The sequence below is a fragment of the Melozone crissalis genome, unplaced genomic scaffold, assembly GCF_028551555.1.
Source record: "Melozone crissalis strain CALT ecotype California unplaced genomic scaffold, PUWL_Pcris_2 ptg000223l_1, whole genome shotgun sequence".
Classification (NCBI taxonomy): Eukaryota; Metazoa; Chordata; class Aves; order Passeriformes; family Passerellidae; genus Melozone; species Melozone crissalis.
The window spans coordinates 887442-905063 of NW_026535986.1; the positions used below are offsets into that span (position 1 = coordinate 887442).

A 17622-nucleotide genomic window follows, 5' to 3' on the forward strand; every position below is an offset into this window, starting at 1 on the left:
TTTGGGAATTGATCTCTTGTTGATAGTAAACTTCATATCCACTCTGTGTGACCTTTCTAAAACAAAATGTGGAGCGGAGGCATGAATCTGCCACAACAAGGGTTAAGCAAACCTACACACTCCCGTTCACATGCCCCCCCTTCCACACACACCTAGGCACACACAGAGATCAGCATAGAAGATCATGAACACCTTGGAAAAGACTGAAATGCTAAATGCCTCTCTTTATGGGCAAAGGAGCTGGTGCAATAGTTCAAATGCCTGGTACAAAAATTCTGTTGAACATTTAGCTCCTATTTAAAAGACAGCTTTTCATTTCATTCCATTTACAAATCATTTTCATTTCATTTGTTTCTTTTAAATTACTTAGTTCTCATGTCTTGTATGTCTAGGAATATTTTCTTTGAAAAAAAGGAAAAAATAGGTGAGATCTTTTCAGCACAAAACATTGCTTGATAGAATTTTAAACCATCGTGATATGGAAGAATTGTTCTGTCCCTCTCTAAGGTGGAAGAAGTATTTGGATCACAGATCATCTACAATGAAATACTTGACATGTTTAAGATGCTTTCAATCCGTGGCACTTTTGTTTCTTTTCATTTTCTTGTGGTGTTGCTGATGTTTTTTTTTACATTTATTTTATTTCCACAGAGATGTCAAATGTTAGTAAACAGAAGAATATATATTTTAAATGGAATCTGAAATTAATTGTTATAGGTCCTTAGTGATTTTTGTTGAGATGCCAGCTGCAGTCATCATCTTATTTCAGATGAAGTGATTACCAGTATAAGCTTATGGTATGAAGCAGGTAATAGTTCACAGAGTAATGGAGTTCTGCTTACCATTTGCAGATGTTCTGATTCTTCATTTGCTACTTTAACTTGTAACCACTCTCTTTTTTGGATAGCTAGAAATCTGTGAGAGAAACTACAGCAAGATTCCTTTGTCGTTAGATACTTGATATGACAATATTAGGAGAAGGGGAAGGAGAAAATGGTGTTTAGCTCTGTTTCCATGAAGATTCAAACCCTTTGGTGGTGTTCTGAAATACCAACAACCCCAAAATAAATTGCAGCATTGGAATTGCAGTAGCAAAATTTATTTTGATATGGATGTATTTTTGATTAGTAATGTATAGCAAGTTTTTGTAAGGCTTCAAGCCCCTGCCCCCTTCTTTCTTAATTTCTCTCCCTACAAAACTGAAGAGAAGAGCCTAAATGTCATTAGGAGCTGGTGTCTTGTGTAGAATAGTTTTGAACAGAAGGAAAGAGGGTAATTGATAACCTAAAGCAAACAGCAAGAGATCTGCCTTGCTGTCACAAGTCTGCTGCATCTCTGAGAAAGCTTGCTGTGCTATTAGAGTCACAATGTGCTCAGTAAGGAAATCTTCTTGGGAAAAAATATCTTTTCGCAATTACTTGAAAGCAATAAGCAGATGTGTATTCTCCGACGCATTTTCAAAAATTACAGAAGTTTAAAAATTTTGATCAAAACCAGTTTGTTTCATTACTTGAGGAGCTTTTCTAAGCCAAGCTCTAAGTTCTCCTCATGTTGCTGTTGTGTAGCTGAAGCCTAGAGCATGAAGATGACAGAACTCGGTTCTCACAACTGTAAATAAAGCTGGAGGAAGGTTGTGGATGTGCAGGAACCGATTGTCTGACGTTAGCAGCAGATCAATGCACAACAAATGTGAATAGCACTGGATGGGTGCTGAACACATATGATTGTAACCTTAGTCTGAGAGAGATTACCTCTGGTTTGCACCCTGGTGGTGATTCTAACCCTAGTCTGAGAGAGATCACCTCTGGTTTGCATCCTGGTGATTCTAACCTTGGTCTGAGAGAGATCACCTCTGGTTTGCACCCTGGTGATTCTAAACTTGGTCTGAGAGAGATCACCTCTGGGTTGCACCCTGATGATTCTAACCACATTAATCGCTTCATCTGCAAATGAGATGATGAGTGCAGCTGGCATCTCCACTCACGGGCATGATCCCTTACCAGCGTACAGCATTTCTCCCCAGCAGCATTCATGTGTATCTTACTTCAGTGACTCATAAATAATTATGTTCTTTTAGCTGCAAATTAAGTGGCTGATGACTGAGGTTTTTCTGGGCAGCATACTGATAGATTATGTATGGTTAGTACTGTTCATATTGTTTTGTGCTTGTGGGGGTTTATTCCCTCAAAACCTGTACTTGTAGGTCTTAGAGATTATTTTTTTTTAATGATTAATTTGGTAAGACTTCCCTATCATCTTTCTCCTTGGATTACTGGTAGAAATTTTCTTCCTGCTGTTTGTTACATACCTCCCTGAAGGATACTAATCGTTTTATGTATGTACCTTTCCTTGAAAATATAACTAGGTTACTTTGGCAACCAGCCGTATGTTCTGGAGAAGAGATTTATTATTTTTATAGAAGCCTCTCACCCCCAGAGACAGGAACAGTGATCTTGAATGTCTCCATGGGTAAAAATCAATGGATCTTTACTTATTTGTATATATGCTCCAATGTAGTTTTCTGTTGCCCTGAGTTTCTTTTCATGATAGAGTTCACCTGAGTCTGAGCATCTATTTTGGTTGCTACAATTAAAAGGTGTCCCTCCTAATGCATACCTGTTGCATGGCTGTGTAACTGTGCTCTCATTTTGTGATAGCATGGGCATTCTAATTTAGTCTTGCATGGTGAATTATTCTGGGAGTCCACATTGCAAATTGCCAAGTCTGGCATTCCCTTCTCTATCAGGTCCTTTTGCCCACTAAGGAATAGCTACACCTTACTGATTAGTTTATCAAGACAGACTGTACATTATTGCTTATAAACTAAGTTGCTCTGGGATAATAATGCTTCTGCGCTGTCGATGAATGAGTAAAAATTTGAACATTACCTTCACATATATATGTGCATGTGAGGCACAGGCTTTTCCCATGCCCCTTGCCATCAGATGCTACTCATTTTCTGTTGTTTGGACAGCGTACAAAATAGCATACCCTGGAGACAACAGGGCTGTGTTGTGAATTCCTGTTCCTAGCCAGCCCCTGGAAAATGTTTTGGTTTGGAATACGGGAAGAAATGAAGCTGTGGGGAAACGGTGTTTGTCCCTGGTTAAAGAAAGAGCTACCTTGCACGCTGTGAGATGGGCTGATACATACATTGTGTGAATCCAGAGTATGAGGAGACATTCACCAGGGTACTGTATTTTTCCTCACTAGCAAAAATAAACGATTCCGTTTCAATGCCATTTCCCAATTTTTGATATCCTTCTTGCCTCATTTCCCAAACAACTCTGAGCTGGGAATGTCTTTCATTCCCGCTGCCTGTGTTGTTTGTTCTGGCTACTGGATCTTTTCCATTTCTGGGAGATGCTGCATCTCTCTGTTTCTCTGCCAGACTAATTCTTTTTTGCTCCAGTGGGCTTTGTGCTTGGAGCAGAGAGTGCAAAATGCCTGGTCAGAAGTGTTACAGTTTCAGGGAAGGTAGATGGTGAATTTCCAGGCTATTTCTATTTTGGGTTTTGTTTGTTTCCTTTCTTCTTACTGTTATATACTAATAGGTTTTTTTTTAGTTTTTCTCTCTGTACTCTCTTCCAATATAGAAATAACATTTTTCAAAAATCCTCCAAGGTCCCATGAGGAAACAGTAACCAGTCTTTCATTTCTTTGTGTAGGCACACACTCAGAAGGGCAGAGGGCACAGTCATCCTGTCAGTGCAGCACAGAGAACAGTGAAATATCAGTAGAGGATTTGTTTCTTCCTGCTATCCTAACTTTTTTTCTTTGTTGATATTAAAGCATAAGTTATTCTTAATGCGGTTCTTCCTTAAACATTCCTTGTACGCTGATAGGCTCAGCAAAGGTTTGGTCACTGGGGAATGGATGACTCAGGCTTTTACACTCTGAGTCAACAGTCACAATGAGTAGATTCATATACTTTTGGCATGTAAGTACAAGCTGGTGCTTCATTTCACTGTGTTTTGTCGATGAATTTTTCCAGAGTTAATTCAGACATTCTGAAGCATTGAGAAGCAACATAACCTGTGCTCTGCTTGGGCGTAGGTTATGGTGGAAAGTGAGTTGATGTTGTTACCTGCTCTCACGATGCTACATTTGCAGTTAAGGAAACAGCCTCAGAATGCCTTCCATGCTTGTGTTTTTATCAGTTTCTCTTTGAGGGGCATGCCTATACTACCTAACAAACTTGTTTAAATATATAGCATACTTTCCTAACTGCGTAATGTTTCACTTTGTCCACTTTGTTTCTTTGAAGACCTAAGGTGCTGATAGTAAAATTGTTGAAAGGGCGATAATGCAGCATGGGGCTGTGGAGCTTGCCAGGCTGTGAACAGGATATAACAAGCTTCTATTCTTTGGCATCAGCTTAAAAGTAGTCCTTTTGTTTTGTGAAACTTTTAATTTGGGCTGTTTTGAAGGGAAGTGATGTACTGTGGCTCAAACTGGCAACTTCTGTGTTCTTTACTGGGATAACTTTATTGAATATCCTCTCTGACTGAAAGGAGAGTGGTGAACAACACTAGTCCAGTGTCACAGTAGAGATAAATAACACTGTTATCGAAGTAGATGAAGGTTTCATTTAATTTCATTTATCCTCTGCACCAGTGTTTCCCGAAGAGTTCTGATGCTTTGTGCTGATCCTCCCTACTGGAGATATGCAGATGAGTTATTTTTCTGTCAGCTCTGTCCAATGAAAGTCAAGATCGTGCTGCTAGGCCACCTTTTTACAGGAAAAATAATCTAATGACTGGATTGCAGTACTGTCATGGAAATAAATTGCCTCCTATGTTCAGATAGCAGCAAGGTGGTGACCACTTAGTGCAAATCTTCTTCCTATTGTTAATGGTTTCTCAGTAGCATAAAAGCCTGTGCTCTTGGCAGCTAAAAGATTTAGTCACATCTAGATAATGTATTTGAGACAAGACACAACTAGATCAAATGATTATTTGTGAGGGTTTTGCCTCGATTCATCATGCGGTAGTACATTTTCCAAGAGTTCGGCTGCAGAGCTCCTACCAGAGACACTGATAAGGTTTTTTGGGGGTCTGATTTTGTTTTTCCTAGGTGTCTCTGTGTGTCTTTGTTTTTCTCACTTTTGTTGCATTCTAGTGAGTTGTGAGCCAGCTAGCCTTCCTGTGTGGTAGGTGTGAAAAATTGGACTGTCTCGCTGTTCCAGCCTCTGGTGAACATGAGCTCTCTTGCCATTCCTCTGAAACTGTGCTACATTCTAAAAAGATGATTATGGAGTGCAGTATTTAAGGGTTGTATGGTGGCATGAGGTCAGGTTCTGTGGGGGGAACTGGCTGTATTTGGAAATCTCAGTGATCTGCTACTACTCGTGATCAGCTTTAGAGAGGACAAAGTCAAATAGCGTCAGAAGGTGTCTGCTGAGCCTTTTGACAACTGCTTTGCACGACATCGACTGTAATTTTTAAGATGATGTCAAGTAGTGCTAGTATTCAGTCATTTTAATAAGGCAGTGAGTCTTAGCAGCAAAGACTTGCTGGCAACTCGCTGTTTGAGCCTGGTGCTGTTACATCAGCTCTTTTGTGAAGGCTTCATCATGCACAAACTTTTATGCTTATCCCACTTTTTCCACCAAATTAAAATAGGGGTCAATTTGAAACTATATACCAGGAGATTTCATTGGCAATTTGGGCTAAAGCAAAAACTTTAATCTCTGAAGGTTAGATTTAATTGTCTCCCTGCCTCTCTTAACTGTAATAAAAGAGTAGTGAAAAAGCTTCAGCTAGTTTTCCTTTTATTTACTCCAGCAGCAGGTTCGAGCCCAAAGGAAAAAAAAAAAGGTGTAAAACAAGCTGACTTGGCCTTTTGTATGTATCAGAGCTTTTGTAGCATTGGTTTCTCATCAGACCAAGCTTGCTTGCTGTGAGGATAATCTGACTCACCTTTTGGAAAGGTAAAGGTCAGCTGCACTTGAGGAAGCCCCTGGTAGGCAATGCAGGCTCATAAAAATACTCTCAGCTCTTTCTTGACAGTTACCTTCTCTGGACCATGGTCTTGTCTTTGCTTGCCTCAGGCTTCTGGGAGCCCAGGATAGTTTATTGCCCTGCAGAAAGCACTGGGTAGATCCCACAGCAGTGTTCACTGCTGTATATTCCTGTATATATATATATATATATATATATATATATATATATATAAAATACATATATATTTCAATGCATGGCTCATTAATCTGTGTCCCTTCTGTGGAGTAGCTGATGATGCGTTTATTTATTTCTTCCTTCCTTCTTTTTCTTCAGTGCTTTGACCCTTTCATTTTGAAGGCATAAGGTGTGGAAGTGTAAAGAATGATCTCATGGTAAGGGACTCTGAGTCCAGGATAAAAGTGAATTATTAGAACAGAATTTCTCTCTGAGGTAGAATGGGTTTTAAGAATGATGCCACATAGGCAGAATGCATTTCTCATTTGTATACCCTGACAAAAGAATTGATTGTTGCTGCCTGCTTTTAGGTATGTAGATTTATACCTGACAACTAGCTCTAAGTTCACAAGTAGTAACAAACGATAGAAACCAGCTTAACCACTGGTAGCAATTAGCTGTTTTAGAATGTGTTTGAAAAGGTTGTGTAACTGGGGAAATTGTCAGACAAGAGAAGATCCAATCAGGCTGCTAAAAGAGATTTTGTGGGCAAATGAAATGAGTACTTCGGTAAAATTCCTTACTATTGCAGCGTATGCGCGTGCACACTGGTGGGCTGGGGCTGATGAGCCTCTGGCAGGGAGCTTTGCAGAAGCTGCAAATGTTTTCAGTGGAAAGGAGACCTCAGCTCAGTTCTGCGGCATGTGACTTCCTATTTCGGTAGGTTACTTCCAAGGGACTTCCTCTGTTAAATGGACTCGTCTCTGGAGATTTAATCTGGAGCTGGAGCGTGGTCTGCTTTGTCCTGTGCCTCTGACAGCACTTTCCTGGAGTTTGCTTTGGAGTATTTCATTTTTATTTTGCACTGTCTCCAGCGTGCAAGGGTCTAGTGGCTGCTACTCGTGATCGGAAGCTGAGCACGTTTGTCCAGGTCTCAGTGGTGCATCCAGCAGAGCACATTGCCGCGCGGTATTCGAGCACTGAAATCGTGGAGGTGAGAGTCTTCCTTACTCAATTAACATGCTGATTGTTCCATTGCTCATTTCTTCCTTAGAAAGTGAGTTAGGAATAAAACAAGTTGGTGCATAGTGCCAGGTAAGACAAGCACACCCTGGCAGTTAGTAAAGCATACTGAAGTGTGCTGTAGTTCTTGGCATTTAAGCAGGATCAAGAGAAATTCACTTGGCTTCTCATGAAAGCTCTGTTGTTCCAAGTGGAGGCATGGAGAATATTCCAATTCTCCAGACACAGGTTTAGAATGAAACAGGGAATAGTTGCTCTCATGAAGGGACAAGGCAATGCAAAATAAAACTTAATTAAGAGTATAGTGAGTTTGGAAAGTATTTTTAAATGCAGAAAAGCATAGGTGTATTACATGGTCTGTTATCCTATTTGGTTTTTGTTCTATTTTTTCCATTAAAGAGCTGATGCTTTTGCAATTTGAAAAATATTACTCTAGATCTATAATTTGGGAAAGAAATGTGTGTATGTAATGTCTGTGACTTTACATGTAAGAATTAGTAATTGGTACCATACGTGACAACAAAAGTCGTCTGAGGCTGCTTTGCTAATCCTGACTTTGCCCTGTAAGCATTGGTGTCAGAAACAGCGAAAATGGTTCAGAGAAAATGAAGGGTGAGCAATGTAGATGTAACTTGCTTAACTTACAGGGGAGATTCATTAAGAGCAGGAAAGTCTCATTGTAAACACACACATGATTTCACCAGAGGCTTGTTTTAACTCTTAAATACAATGAGAATATTTCATGAGGTCTTTGTGTGATTACTTTCAACCAACTACTAATTAAATTATTATGATTTCAGCCCTCAACCATCCTGAAACTGTCTAATTCAAATATCTTGTATCTGATCAGGATGTCTCATTGCAGACTGTCTGGAATGATGTTGTGCAAAAGATGGATAGATAACCATGTATTCTTTGAAATAGAAGTTGATGCATTTCCTAATACAATGTCCTAGACCTCAATAAATTCCTGAATTTGTTTTATCAAGGTTCTTGGCTTTGTAGTCAAGCTTTGGTGGAGGGCAAGGCAGGGTCACAGAAAGTTAATCCGTAAGATAAATTACCTTTGTCGTGCACAAGCCTTTTTTTTTTTTTTTTTAATTACTTAATGGAAAATTTAATGATACCCACCTGGTAATCTTTGGCAATTAGGTGTAATTAAACATGAAGAAATTATAAATAATGTTTTGCATTATTCATTTAATTGTACATCTTTAGCTATGATATAGTTAGTTCTGTGTACAGCTTTTAAGTGTAATCATAATGTTTCAAAGCACAGGAATTTTATTTTATAGCAGTACAGCCTAAAGAGGAATATTTCAATCCCCTCTCCACAAAATCAGTATCCTTAATGTAATACTGAGAGTCTCTGTAGCATTTCTATACACTCAGTATTGTGGCTTAATGAAGATTGCTCTTTTTTGTATGTGTGTGCATGTTAAATCCTTAGTTCATCTAAATTAAGATGAAATTTTGGTACTTTCAAAAAGTGTTGAGGGAGTAAGAAAGGTTTTTTGGTTATTATAGGTTGTATTCCAGAACCTGGTACTAGCTGAGCTGTTTAAAAATGTGATAGCAGGCTCTGCCTCTGAAGCACTTCATATCCTTCCCAGTTAAAAAAACTTTCCAGGAAGTTCTTGTAGTTTTGTTTGGGTTTTGCTTGTTTGCTTTTAGCTTTCCTGATAAAGTTTTAAGGCTGTTTGTTTTTTCTCTTTGATTGGGTAATAAAACTGAGCTGTTTCCATCTCTCTGCTGTAGACAGCTGGCACCCTCTGGGTTTCTGTACCTCCACAGTGACACCCTTCACATTGCTCAGCTGTCCTTACTGAGTGTTTGCCCATGTTGCACAGGGTACAAAAGATCCTCTGTTTCTGACTGGTGTGACCTTCCCACCGGAATACCCCATCTATGAGGAAACTAAAATAAAACTCACGGTCTACGATGTCAAAGATAAATCCCAAGACACGGTAAGCGCTTTGCTTCAGTCCGTGCACAGATCTGACTGAGGAATGAGTTTCTTGCTGTGTTGTTCTTCGGCTCTCATTAGCAAATTGGGGAGATGGTTTGATGTCAAATTGGTTTTGTTGTTCTCTTGTGCCTAAAATCTACTTCATCTGTTGTTGATATGTTAGAGACTAGAGAAAGAGAACCATGCACTTAAGGTGGGCTTTTTGCTATTGGCTTTTTAACTGGTTACATGAGTCAGCACAGGTATTCCTGGCAAAGAAAAGACTGCTCTCTTGTGCTTTTTGAGAGCAGAGAACACATGGAATAGACTCTGATAGCACTGCTGTGAATAACTTTTCAGAAATATATTTCTGATAATATTTTACTTCTCTGCATAAACCAGAATGACAGTAGAGCCTGTAACTTGGGAGAGAGCTACTCCTATTTAATCTCTTGGGTGGTGATACCTGCAGCTTTCTGTTGCTGCTTTTGTTCTTGATTTGTAGCAGTCCAAACTCTACAGCTAAAGGTGAATCATTTGGGGTTCCAGTGTTGTAGACTCTTGAGTACAGAGTCAGCTTTTTATTCTTGGGAGTTACTCACTTGGGCTGATACATGGAGGTCAGAGGAACAATCTGAGTGGTTAAACTGCCAAATAAAGAGCTTGAGTACTATTTGATGTGTTCCAGATAATCCAAGACAGCCTTAGACAAGGGCTAAGCCTTTGTCTTAGCCTAGGACAGAGCTAGATGTCATAACAGGACCTGTGGGAGATGTGTATTTTTCTTCTGCAGCAGGCTGGAGTCCAGCTGATTAGTTTGCTCTCAGCCATCAAGAATGGCCACGTTGACACCTGTGTTGAATTGACTGAATTGCTCTGTAGTTGGCACCCAGCATGATGAAAGCAAGTGCAAGCTTCTGTCCTGGCTGTATATATGTTCATTATCTAGAAGAAGGTAATCGAGGACATGATTTGAAGCTTGGGACTGTCTTTGAGCTGCTTACAAAAGTAAAGTTCTATGTTTTGAGAACTTGTAATTTTTTCAGGTAGAAAATTATTGGTCTATTTGTTTAAATTTTCAACCTTTGTGAGCCAGCAGGTTGCTTCTGTCCCCTCACTGTGCTCTTTCATGGGAATATGTGGAGTGTCTTAAGCATCAAATCTGAATTTCTTCTCTGTTTAAGAAGGGAAGGGACATGTATATGCATTTTATAATGTATATATTTTAAATTTGGTGTTGGATTAGACTACAGGGACTTAAAATGGGATCTGCTGTTTCTTCAATAGAGTTGTCACCTGTGGACAGGTAACAGGCATTGAGTTAAGGGAGTTGGACTTTGTCCTTCCCTTCCAGTTTCATTTTGACTGACAGATGCTGGAAAATAATATCCTATCAGTAAGTGATAAAAGTGAACTGGGTTGGTAGTACTTTTTCCCTGTGTTACTGCTTTTCTAGCTCCAGGCTCCTCTACTGCCACTTATGAAAGAGAAGATCTACCCTAGAGAACTAATAGAACTTGATAAGCTTTTTGCAAACATGTAAGGACTTTCTGTAACTGTTCCTTACAATTGTAGTTCAGGACTAGAGTCTCTCCCAGGGAATCCCACTGATGTAGCTTGTAAATCACGAGATAATACCTTTCTCTTTTGTCGTAGCATTTGTATTGTTCCTATGTGAAACATTCTAGATCTGTGCTGTAGGACCTTTTTGTGGGGGCAAGTATTGATCTCATCTCTGATTTACATACATTTAGCATTTTTTACTACTCAACCATTTTAAGCTGGATGTAGGCAATAAAAAATTAAATAAGATGCAAGATTTAAATCAAGATGAGCTGCAGCATATGTGAATCACCCCAGGCTACCCTAGTTGCAACTTCGTCTGTGGCAATATTTCCACTTCTGTTTACATCCCAGAATCTCAGTCATGCTATCACTTGACTTTCTTACCTGTAATTAATTAGAAACCATCATGCTTTCTATTAGTTTGGGTGATTTTTTTTCAAGTCTGGATGTTTATGTAGGCTCATAAGAGTCAGGTTAAAACGAGCTATAATTTGATATCATTACCAGCATAGCTGCAACAGCACGGATCTCCATGCTTGGAGATCAAACCAAACAAACTGGATATGTCCCTTTGGCAGTGAAACTGCTCCCAGGGCTGTGGTGTCACAGCTCTGATTCTCCAGTCTGCAGCAGAGCTGGCTTTCCTGTTCTTCAAAAAGTGCTGCCACGTATTACAGCTGCCAAATGTAGTCCCACCATTCCTCCAAACGGACAGGTAATCCAGTTTTGGGTGGGGGGGAATCCAGGCCTGCTAGGCATGCCCTGCTCTTCCAGGTTGTGCTCCAGAGCAGATGTGAGCTCAAATCATTGGGCATTTGTAGCAGAAATAAACCTTGGATTGGACTCTGAGCTGTTCTGCAGAAATCGTGTTACAGCAATAATTCCCACAGCATCAGGGCTGTGCTACTGCTTGCCTCAGTTAATGAGCTCAAAGTAGTTAATATCTCTTGTCACAAATAAATACTTTAACTTTTCTTATTTATTTTGATGCAACTATAGGAAGTGAATTCTGTGCATGAATTAAACTCAGCAGGATTTTACTACCACAAATAGAAGACTGTAGAGAAGGCGGGAAAAGGGCAGTGAGTACATCACGGGTAAAGCATTTTCTTGTTGTCAAAGGTTTGACATTGGCACAAGGCCAAATGCCCCCATGAAAATACACCTTCTCTGGTGTCTGCTGTGAGATTTTGACCAGGAATAAACAAAGCAGGCTCTCACTTGAAAAAGAAGAAAAATTTATTAACTAAACTACAAAAACAATTACCAAACTACACACAAAAGAAAGGGGAAAAAAAAAACACAAGGAAAATGAAAACCTCACAAAAACACTCTCCTCCTCCTCCTCCCCCCCCCAAATTCCCAATACAATACAATCCAAAATCAATTCTGGGTCCAGCACCACCCTTTAGAATACTCGACTTCAGTTCCTCAAGAGGAGAGGGAGTCCTTCCATGTGTCATGGTGGCCTTTTCCGTCCTTGTTCCGGTGCTCTCACCACCGGACCAGAATCAGGGCTGCTTCCAGGGTTGTCCTTTTAAGGAGGCTGTGTCCAGTTCCAGAAAAGCTCAATCTCTCACCTCTGGGACATCTGTCCCCCCCATATTTTATATACCCCCTGGGGCCGAGGGGTGCCCACACTGAATCTTCTTTGGCTCTGGGACATTTCTCCCCCTGGACTCAGTCTCTGTATTACACGGAAACATAGCTCTGTCCATGGCTACACAAAAGAGTCCAGCATAAAATGCCACTCCCTCTTCTCCATCTTTCCAACATCTCTCACTCTCTCTCTCTCTCTGGTCCAGACCTTCATCACTCGCTCATTTCCTTCGTCCTCCTCCACTCTTATCTCTCGTCTAGGAAGGGGTAATGTTCTGTGAAGTTTTCATTGTCCAAAAAAAAAGGGTGAAAAACTCCTCCAAGCGGCTGGACTCCTGGCTGCACCCCCCCCATCTCCTCAGCCGGGCTGCCTGCTGCCAGCACATGTTTACTGCTTTCAAGGTAACGGCACACAAACACAGGCTGCCCTCTCTCTCTCTCTGTCTGTCTCCAAGGGGGGGGAACAGGCTGCCCATTGCTTCCTGGCATTTCTTTACTTCTTCCTTCCACCCTTGGGGGGGGCCAGGCCTACCTCTCCCGGGCCGGGCCGCATGGCTTTTCCCCTCCCCCCGCCCAGCCAGCAACTGGGCCGGGGGAAGAGACCCAACTCCTTCGCCGCCGGAAATCCAAAGAGAAGCTGCCGGGGGAGAGCCCTGCTTTTACCCTGTGTTCTCAGAGGTGGATCCCAGTGCCCAGTGGTTAGGCCAGATGGCAATATTCAAATCTGAGCACTCATTGGCCCCATCCACACAACATCCCAGAAATCCTGTTTCCGGGTCAAACCATGACACTTGGGTTTTGTTAAACCTGGCTCTGACTGTACAAGAGAATTTGCTCTCATTTTCAAATCTGCTGGAATTTTACTATAATAGAAAACTAACTAAATACTTCTTGAGTTGTGCACACAAGTGATAACATTAAAGTGAAAGAAGATGCTCCTCATTGAGAAACAACCAGAATTTATTTTTGGCCTGCTCTTTAAAAAAAAAAAAAAAATCTTGAAAATTACCTTTCAATGCTAGTATTCCTGTACCAGGAAGCTTTTAGTTGCTTCACTCTTGACTGTCACTTCACTTCCATTATGTAAGAAGTATGGTTTAATTATATTGAAATACTGTGCAGCTGGGATCACATTCACTCTGCTTGACACCCGGAATGTTCAGACTGCACTTCTCACTTTTTATGCTTCTCTGTCTGATGTTGATCATAATTATATCTTGGCTGTGTCAGATTTTCTGTTATTGCGGCTTTTTAGGTTGATGAAAGGGGGGTTTTTGTTTGTTTTGACTAGTCTTTCTAAGTGATTTGTTACTGTAAGTTTTCACGTAAATAGAAACTTTTAAGAAAGACTATGGTATTCCCAGTTCACTTAGATATACTCAGAACAACGTAGCTGAAACGCTTATGAAATATCCTTTAAATATTTCCAGCGAAGCCACGCATACAGATCGGTGGGTAATGCCATATTGTGAGAAATGCATAGTGACATCTGTTTCTACATCACAAAGATTTTTCTTCTCATATTGCCGTGGGCAAATTTATGTTTTGCTGGCTTGAGCTACACTGTCTTTAGGATTTTATAAAGTTGGGTTTTTTGTAATGCTGGGGCTGTACCTGTTCTATGTCATTGTCAAATAAGATCAGAATTATAGGCTTATAAATCGTTGAAAAATTACCTCTGTCCCACTTTTGCACAGGCATGCTGTTCTTACCTTTCTTATAGGCATGTAGGTTAGCCCAGTTTGGTCTGGCAAGATTTAGAGCTGAAGCTGGGCTCATTCTCTGGGACAATACTGCATAGCACGAGTCAGGTACCACTGCTGCATGGCAGAGCCACAGAGAATACAAAGCTGATGGTTTTGTGTTCCACTGAGAGAAGTCTACTCAGTGTGGACTCCTCCTCCTCCTCTGCTCCTCATCTGGGAGGCAGTGGGTGTTGTTCTTTGTTTGGAATATGTCTATCCTGCAGCAAGAATTAACCTCATACCCAGTGAGTTGGCCACTTCTTTTTCATCCACACATGGACAAGTGCTGGGAACAGAGGCAGGAGCAACTTTCTGAACCTGCTGGGAACTTTCTATATCTGATCTTTGCGTCATCCCTTCAAAGATAATCTCCTTTGGATGGATATTACTATTGGAATTCATGTGCGGTACTGAAAGTTACACACAGCCACTCCAGTGTTATCTCCTGAGGGCAAGGAGAAACTGGATGTATAAAATACTGTTAAAATATTGCATTTGACAGTCCGGTCTCCCTTTTTTTACTCCCCAAATTTCATCTTAATCACTCAGAATAAAAGTCGACTCATTTGATAATCTTAGAAGTAGTGGGGCTAGAAGTTCTGTTTTTGATATGGGAATATATCTTGTAAAGTGGCAATTTAAGATTACTCAGGCTTTAAATAACTTGTCTTCTAACTCTTGGGGTTTAAATTTTCTATTAAACCTGTTCACTGGGAATGATATTTTGCAAAAGGCTTTGCTTTGTGTGTTTCTTGATTTTGCAAGCGCCCCTGTTAAAATTGAATCCTGCTGGGGTGAGCTGGAAAATGAGGCCTGTCCATCACGACAGAGGCGTTTTGAGTTAAGCCAAATCTGAAGTGACAGCGTTCTGTGTTCCCTTGTGGGCACTGATCCCTGTTACACCACCACCACCATGCAGTTTGGTCCTTGTGCCTTTGCCATCTCTGCTGAGGGGACACTGGAGCACCAGGAGTGCTGCAGGGCAGTGTGTAAAATGCATTGGCAGAGATCAATGTGAAATCTCTACCTCGCCTTCCCGTTCTCTGCCTGCACCACAGTGCACACAGTCCCTCATTCCTGCGAATGCTAAAAATACCGAAACAGTTTATCTTCAAAAGCTGAAGCAAAGTGGTATACTTTGTTTAAAGACAAAAACACCTAAGTCTTCCCTTTATCAGTTGTGTTCCCTGCTGTCTCTGCAGGATTTGCAGAGAAATATTGCCTTAAACTAGAAACTCCTATTATCTCATTCTCCGTAATAGAGCAGTACTGTAGTCTGCTACAGTCCTACCCACAGAAGTACTTGCATTAAAGCTTTAGATGTTCATCTTTCTCTGCAAAATCATCTATTTTTTTCATAAATATATATTTGATGATAGATTTAGTTTTCCTTTTGCATCAGGCTGGATGTTCTTACTAAACATCATTATTAGGAGGAGGAGAGGAACGTCTTTTGATTCTTCGAGGCACCTGCATGTTGAATCCCTCTAAAGTATTGTCAGTTGTTTCCGTATTTTTTAAAAGTCTTGGATGCAAAAAGGGAAAGTCAAACTACTGACTTTTCTTTGGGTTTATATTGATATAAATTCTTTCTTTGAAGTGGCTGAGCTACAAATAGGTTTCATATATCTTAGTCTATCTGTAAGAGAATTGAGGAGAAGTGTCAAGACTGGTCAAGTTACAGTTATAGGCTTAAAGTCCATTTGTAGCCTTACTGCTCTTTGCACCTCACCTTTGAAAATTTAGTGGGAGGATTTGGTTTTGCAAAAATCTTTCTCCCTTTGAAACTATCTACTACTTTTTCTCCTACCCTTTTATTACTTTTTTTTCTTTTCTTATTGAGGAAAACTCCTCCCTCTTCCTGTATCTTCAGGGAAAATTGTAACCTACTGTTTGTTAATTTTCTATTTTCTTTTCCTTTTCCACCTGCTCTGCCAATCAAATGTTATTTGCTGCCTCACATCAGGCAAAGGTTTGTTCTAAGAGCTGACATTTGGGCAAAGGTTTGTACAAGTACCTAGCAATGAGACTAATGGTATTCTCTGAGAGTTTAAAGGGTTGCCTTGAAAATTGCTTAGGAAGAAAAGAACGAATTAGTAAATGATTGCATTTTCCTGTAAATTTTACTGGACAAGGCACTGGAGGAGCTGCTCATCCCTCAGGAGGGATGGCTGGTGCTGGATACTGAAGCCCTCCTAGGGAGCCCAGGCACACCACAGGGGTGAAGGATTTCCTTGAGCTAAATGCAGCAACATGGAAATGTTAGAGTCACTTCAAGGATGAGATTTGTTTGTTCTCATTGGTCATTTTTTATTTGTTGTCAGTTTTTCATTTCTTGATCAGTTCTTCCAGCTCAGATGCACGGGTAGCCAGACAACAGCTGGCCTTGCTATTAAAGTCTGGAGCAAAGAAGGCATTTGAAGTACCTCAGCCTTTCCCTCGTCTTTTGTCTCTGTGTGTCTCTGCATCCATTAAAGATGAGGTTCTCCTTAGCCCTCCTTTTGTAGCTAACGTATTTATAGAAACATTTGTTACTGTCTTTGATGGCAGACGCCAAATGAAATGTCAACTAGCCTTTGGTCTTTCTAATTTTCTCCCTGTATAAGCGAATGGAATCCTTGTAGTCCTCCTGCATTGCTTTCCCTTTCTTCCAAGGGCCACAAACTCTCTTTTTCTCCTTGAGTCCCAGCTCTAGACAATCCTAACAGAGCCCTTCCTAACATGTGGGGCTACCCCACCTCCTATCTCCTTCCTTGCTTACCCCTTCTGAAGGGTTTGTAGACATTGCACCCTTTGTAGAGATTGATGTCAAACAGAGCAAAGTATCCCATCAGGATTGAAAAGATGAAAAGAAAGGTGTATGGAGCAGTGGTAAGTCTGCCCTTGCTTCTGTGCTATGAGAGCAGGTACTCAGAGGTTGGAACCAGATTTTTCTTTGGAGGTTTTGGAGTGTGTGCTCTGTGAAATTGAAAGCAGCAAATTCAATCTGTTAGAACAGATTTTTCTTCCTCTGCCGTGTGCCTCATAAAAGTGTCTTTTACAGTTACAGCCATGCTTGTACCAGTAAATGTTTACATTTGAAAATTTGTACCTAAAAACTAAAGCTGAGGAAATAATTCTATTAAAAAATAACGTTAGAAACATATGCACTGGACGTAACGTGAGACTTTATCTTCTTGAGCAAATTTTTGCTGGAAGAGCACAGTAAATTGCTCTCAAAGCAAACTAGTTCAACGTTTTGTACTATGCTGTATTTTAAATATTTGATGAATAAACATGAAAGGCTTGTGTAATCATTTAGGATTTCCAATGCTGTTAGAAGTGCACGTATCATTGTATTTTACAGTAATCAAAGCCTCTTGATGTAATCATTATGCAGTATTTTACAGAGCTAAATTCCCATGTGGCTGAAATTCTCCATGCTTGTCTTTCTTCATGCCAAAAATGAGGATTTTGTTTTGATCTGTTCTTTGTTTTGTCCTGTTCGTCACAGATTGTGTGATCTCAAAGAGAGGGCAAGAATCCCTGCCTTCTAACATGCATCGTTTTTAAACAATGCAGCTTGCGTAGTGATGACCAGAAAGCCAGGAGAACAAACGAAAAAAATGCAGTCTTGTAGCAT

General features: G+C 40.4%; 1 protein-coding gene across 1 annotated transcript in view; it reads left to right on the top strand.

The window, feature by feature from the left end:
- The first annotated feature begins 1217 nt into the window (after positions 1-1217).
- Positions 1218-17622, top strand: part of LOC128949364 (inositol polyphosphate 4-phosphatase type II-like) — a 134270-nt gene continuing 117865 nt past the window's right edge. The window contains exons 1-2 of the mRNA XM_054294230.1: positions 1218-1272; positions 9096-9109. Of these exons, the coding sequence (XP_054150205.1) occupies positions 1218-1272; positions 9096-9109 (69 nt within the window). The remainder of the gene's footprint in view (positions 1273-9095; positions 9110-17622) is intronic.